This window comes from Brassica oleracea, chromosome C3, assembly GCF_000695525.1.
Source record: "Brassica oleracea var. oleracea cultivar TO1000 chromosome C3, BOL, whole genome shotgun sequence".
NCBI classification, from domain to species: domain Eukaryota; kingdom Viridiplantae; phylum Streptophyta; class Magnoliopsida; order Brassicales; family Brassicaceae; genus Brassica; species Brassica oleracea.
The window spans coordinates 255,658-261,657 of NC_027750.1; the positions used below are offsets into that span (position 1 = coordinate 255,658).

Below are 6,000 nucleotides of genomic sequence, written 5' to 3' on the forward strand. Positions count from 1 at the left end.
GATTGTAAGTTATTTATATAAGCTTATAAACTATTATAATAACTATTAATGTTTAATAAACTTCATACTTGCTTTATAAATCATTAATAAAAATTATAAATTTCCAAAATATAAATTCAATTACATTTTCTAAAAAAATGGATATTTACTCTTTTTTTTTTGGAAACATTAAAAACAAAAAGGAAAGACATCTATACTACACTAAAAGGAGAATAACTTGAAAGAAGAGGTTGTCCACATCAGCAAAGAAAATCAGCCCACCATATATTTTCAAATTGCCATGTCATATTCCTTTGCAATAAAAAGAAAACAAACTTCGATTATTAATTTATTAAACCGTAGCCGACGTATACGATGCTCCTCCTTCCTTCGATCTCCACTTCGCTGGCTAAAAAAGCAACGTCAGGCGTTTCACTTTAGTATATTAGCATAAAGTTATTGTTTTCATAAGTGTTCTTGCATGTAAATATTAATTATACTCTCAAATCTCAATATTGATAAAGTAATTATGTAAGGCACAAATGTTAGATTAGGATAACAATGCACACAACCTGGTAATGTAAGTTAAATATATACATTTTTAACATATCAAGAGACAATAGATTTTAATTAATAAATAATATTAGGTTTATCTTAATTTTGTTGACATGCGTGAAATATGCGTCTTATGGAACGTCGAGGAATGCCCAAACTGAGACAAAAGATTTCAGGGTGCGGTTAATGCCTTCTTGGCTTATACTGATACCCAACCTTCGCCTGAGTTGATGGATGGGATGCCGACCTTCCTAACCAAAGGTACAATCTAATTTTAACTACCCTCTTCACACTCTTTTCTCTTTTTATAACTTGTTTATGATCTCTTTTTTCCAGGAGATAAAGATACAATAGCTAATGTACATACTTCATTCACACCTTACAGTACTTCTAGAGATTTTGTTGGTCAACAAATGTACTGTTTTATTTTGGTTTGTCTTTGAATGGGAAATATTCTGTTTTTAGCTACAAGCGTTGGTTAATTCAAATGATGCTTCTTGTATAATATTTGTTGTGATATGTTGTATGAGAGCTGAGATTTTCATAATTGTGTTGGTTTTAATTATATAAAGATGGATCATATGCTTCTGATTCGGCTTCTCTTCTTTTGGCAACCAGCTGGGAGCTGGAGAATGTCAGTCAAGAATTGTTAGCAGCTAATGATGCCAGAGTCAAGCAGATGATGCTATAACGAGATTGGCTGCTATCCACGCAGAGAAAGTGGACCATCTTGACATCGGAGTTGATACGGTTGAAGGCTTTGCTTGAGGAAACCATCTCCAACAAGAAGCGGGAGATACTTGTTTTGAAAAGAGAGGTTAAGGAGCTAGAGATGATCGTTGAGAGGCTTAAGGCTGACGAGCCATTCGTGACCGCTGTTATATTAGATCTTGAAAACAACTTGCACATTTATCCCACCCAAAAACGACTTGCATATACTTTTTTTGGTGTAAATGTTAAGATTCATACCAAAGCTTTTCAAGTTTTTTACAGAATTGTTGCACAAGCAACGTATTTGAAGAAACAACAGAGAGGTTACAGGGAGAGAAGACATAGATTAAAGGAAATTACTCAAGAAACAGCTGCTAGCTGTAGGGATCGATGAACCAGAAGTATAACTGAAGGAGTGAGCACGCTTGAGGTCGCGTTGCCGGACAGCTCAGTAAGCGGTCACGAATGGCTCGGTCCATAGATCACAAGGTCTTACTTCCGAAGCTAATAGAACCGAACCAGTGTTTTCGCCACCTTGTTTGTTATCACATCACTTCGAGCTACCGTAGATATGTTTTCTTTTTTGGTTTCCAGATCTAGTTTTAGGGTTAAAAAAAGAAATTAATCATTTGATTTAATAGAGAAGAAGATAGAAGAATAAACAAGAAGAACGAAGAAAAAGAAAAACCGCAAAGAAGTAGAGAAGAAAAGAAATTACAGAGAGGATGAGAAGAAGAAAAAATCACAGAGGAAGAGAGAAAAAAGAAGTCAGCCGTCGTAGAGAAGAAGAGAAAGAAAGAAAAAAAAAAGAATTAAGTAAACAGAAAATGAATCACAAATATTTAGGGATAGTTTTAGAGGGTAAAAAGGTAATTAACTTAATTTTCGCATTAAAAATAATTCAAAACAATAATGATTTTAGACGAGGTCCTGTGGAGATTGTCATATGAGATAAAGGGGTATGAGAGGAGATGATTCCAATCTTCTGAAGGTCTTACTTCCGAAGCTAATAGAACCGAACCAGTGTGCTTTTGTGAAAGGGCGACTCATGTTGGAGAATGTACTTTTGGCCACTGAACTGGTCAAGAATTACCACAAAGACTCGATTGGAGCTCGTAGTGTACTGAAACTGGACATATCAAAAGCCTTTGACACGGTCCAATAGTCTTTTATTGAGGACACGCTTCGAGTGATGCATATACTAGAGCAATTTATTCACTGGATACATGTCTGCATGTCCACTGCTGCTTTTTCCATATCAGTACTCAATGGTGAACTAGAGGGATTCTTCCCTAGTGCGAGGGGTCTGAGACAAGGCTGCACCCTATCTTCGTATCTATTTGTTATCGCCATTAATGTACTCTCTCTGGCGCTAAACAAATCTTCTGCAGCAGGTAATATCGGTTACCACCCAACTTGCGCTCAAATCAATCTTATTCAGTTGAGCTTCACAGACGATATCATGGTATTCACTGATGGTGAGCCTAGCTCCTTACAAGGCATATTCTCTGTCCTAAACGAGTTTGAGAGCTGGTCAGGTCTTGCTATAAGCCCAGCCAAGTCAGCCATTTACATGGGAGGAACAGTTCACCAATGCTTCCTTGATGAGGTGAGCCGACTAAACCTCCCAATTGATACTCTTCCGATACGGTATCTGGGTCTCCCCTCACGACCAAGTACATGACACGGGATGACTATGAACCTCTTATAGATCGTATCCGATCTAAATTTATTTCCTGGATGAGCCGAGCTCTCTCCTATGCTGCGCGACTGCAGCTCATAAATTCGGTGATTGTAAGTATTACGAACTTTTGGAGCTCTGTTTTTAGGTTACCGAAGCGTTGTCTTGAAACGATCGAGAGCATGTGTAGTGCTTTTCTCTGGTCTGGCACGCCAAACTCTAGCGGGGAAGCCAAAGTGGCATGGGACGAAGTCTGTATGCCTAAGGAAGAGCCGGGTTTGGGAATTCGACAGCTGGTTGATTCATCTAAAGTATTTGCCCTGAGTCTGATTTGGAGCCTTATCACAAATTCAGGATCCCTTTGGGTAGCTTGGACTCGAACAAACCTATTACATAATCAATGTTTCTGGGATGTAAAGGACACTCAAGCAGGCTGTTGGATATGGCGTAAACTTTTTAAACTCCGCCATGAAGCAGCTATGTTCCTCAAGTCTGAAATTGGTAACGGAAAGGATACTCTGTTTTGGTTTGATAATTGGCTGAATATGGGGAAACTATGACACTGCAGGTGACTCGGGTACCATGTTGATGGGTTTAAACAGATATGCCACAGTCGCCGACGTGGCCTCGTCTGGGCAATGGAACATCAGAAGATGTCGCAGCTATCACCTACGGGCGATGATAGCTGCCATCAACTCTGTCCCACCCCAGGTAGAGGGCGCAGGCGGTGATCGTGTGCTTTGGAAACATGGAGAGGATAACTACAAATCTTAGTTCTCATCATCTAGAACATGGGATCAACTTCGAGTGCACGGAACTGCAGTTGAATGGAGCAAAGTTATATGGTTCTCGGAATCAATCCCTCGGTTCTCGTTCATAGTGTGGCCGACTGTGCGGAACATGCTTTCATTAGGTGATCGAACTCGAGCATGGGGGGAAATCCAGGGTAGGCTGTGTGGCGAGCCTGATGAAACCCGCGACCACCTCTTCTTCGCCTGCCTGTACTCTTATACCGTCTGGACCGACCTCACTGGATATCTCCTTCCTCGGCCTAGCCCGGACTGGAACATCACCATGAACACACTGCTATCTCCCCAACGTAACAAGGTTGACTCCTGCCTGCTTCGGCTGGCCTTTCAAGGATCAGTCTACTTACTTTGGAGAAAACGCAATAGACGAAGCATAACAATTCGTGGAACTCGCCGGCTCAGCTTGTGAAGTCGCTGGATAGGACCATACGAAACAGGATCTCCTCCATTCGACCAAGGAATACTGATTTTACTAGCTCTCTGATGCAGAGATGGCTTTGTAAGAAACTAAGTTAACGTATTGCATTTAAAACTTCAAAATTTCCGTATTGTAAACATTTTTCTTTTGTTGATATATAAATTTAACATTTCAACAAAAAAAAAAAAAAAAAAATGATAAATTATATGATTCTATATATATATTAATAACTCTATAAATTAATAACTTTATATGATTCATTATATATATAATAAACGAAAAAAGAAAGAAAATATGATAACTTAGTTGACACTTGAAAGAAATAAGTTAAGGAAATATATTAAAAATGGAAATCTTAAGTGTCAAATAAAAAAGCACAACTCGTAAAAAAAACACAATAAATTATCAGATCTCTATAAATAAAAAAAATCATGAGAAATTATCACATCTTCATTAAAAACACAAAAAATTATCAAATTTCCATAAATAAAAAAAAAGAAAAATATCAGATTAATTCCATTAATAATGCACAATAAATTATAAAATTTCCATTTTTAATATATTTTCTGTGCTTTTTTTTTTATTTCTTTGTTTCTCATATACTATTATATTTTCGAGAAAAAAGGTACTATATGTCAAGTAATATATATATAATACTCTCATGCCTAACCCTAACAAATTGCTTTATATTCTCTCTCTTGCTTCAAACGATCTCATCGCCAGCCCTAATTTTTTTTTTTCTTTTTGATTCTCTCGAGTTCTTCATATCTGAACCATGCCAAGTGTCTGGGGTAAGATATTTTGTCTCTAGCTCTTGTCTCTCCATCTCTGTCTCTTTCTTTCAGGTGATATCTAATCGTCCATAATGTTTGTTTGTTTATTTTGCGTGCAGGGAAGAGGACACACTTATTGTGGAAAGCCGACGGATGGCTCCCCGACAAGTATGAGGAACCTGGTTTTACTTGTCTGTCTCTCGGTTTATCTGTTTCAAGAAGGGGTTTTTCTAATGAACATATTACAGTTTACGGTAACTCGGACATATTCTCGGAAGACTTGGAACATGAGTATTTCTTGCGTCCTGAATGCGACTATATTTTAAGATTTTCGAAAGAAGAGGCACATCAAATAAACTATATGATGTTAGTGGATGCTGTTTTAATGGCTTCACACGATGACGATCACGTATCCCCGTTGGTGATCATCACAAAATTGGCACAAGACACAGAGATGATCTGTAGGGTGCTTGCTTCTTTGACAAGCAGAGGCTTCCCTGTTTTATTTGCACTGCCTGAAGCACCACAAAGTAATTTTGGAATCACTGTATCCTCCAATGTGGTTCTTGGGCCTGAGAGAATCCCAGTGTTGCTTTGTCCACACCTATTTGACCTACTTGACCACCTAGAGCATGAGGAAGAAGATGAAGATGTAAAGCATAGCCAGAGATATTTTATTGAGCTCCCACCTCCCGATGCCCATACCAAAAGTTTCTCCATGCCTCAGGGTGTTGAAACATGCGTCTTCTGGGATGTCTCTGATTACCCTCTCCCTCTCGGTCTACAACTCCCTGTGTTTTATGAGAATATCTTTATCAGCTGTTCGTGCTCTTGTTCCTTGTCCTTGTGGTGGTATCTCAATCTATGCCTATGTTGACAATGACGAGTTTGACTATGAAGATGCCCGAGTCTTAATCACCGTGGTACGCAATTCTCCAGCCGACAAATTTTCAAGATTGGCTAAGATGACAATGGACTTTCTTTTGTGGTCAATTGACAATCCTGCTGATCCTCACGGTACTCGAGGCCCTAATTTGCTCTTAATCTCGAAACTCTTGCAAGACGACGAATTGA

At 38.5% G+C, this 6,000-nt stretch overlaps 1 protein-coding gene across 1 annotated transcript; it reads left to right on the plus strand.

Annotated features, from left to right (window-relative positions):
• The first annotated feature begins 4,858 nt into the window (after positions 1-4,858).
• LOC106333484 lies at positions 4,859-5,987 on the plus strand. Its single transcript, XM_013771922.1, has 2 exons — positions 4,859-4,944; positions 5,046-5,987. The coding sequence occupies exons 1-2, from the start codon at positions 4,929-4,931 to the stop codon at positions 5,801-5,803; spliced, it is 774 nt and encodes a 257-aa protein (XP_013627376.1). The 5' UTR covers positions 4,859-4,928; the 3' UTR covers positions 5,804-5,987.
• Positions 5,988-6,000: the final 13 nt, after the last annotated feature.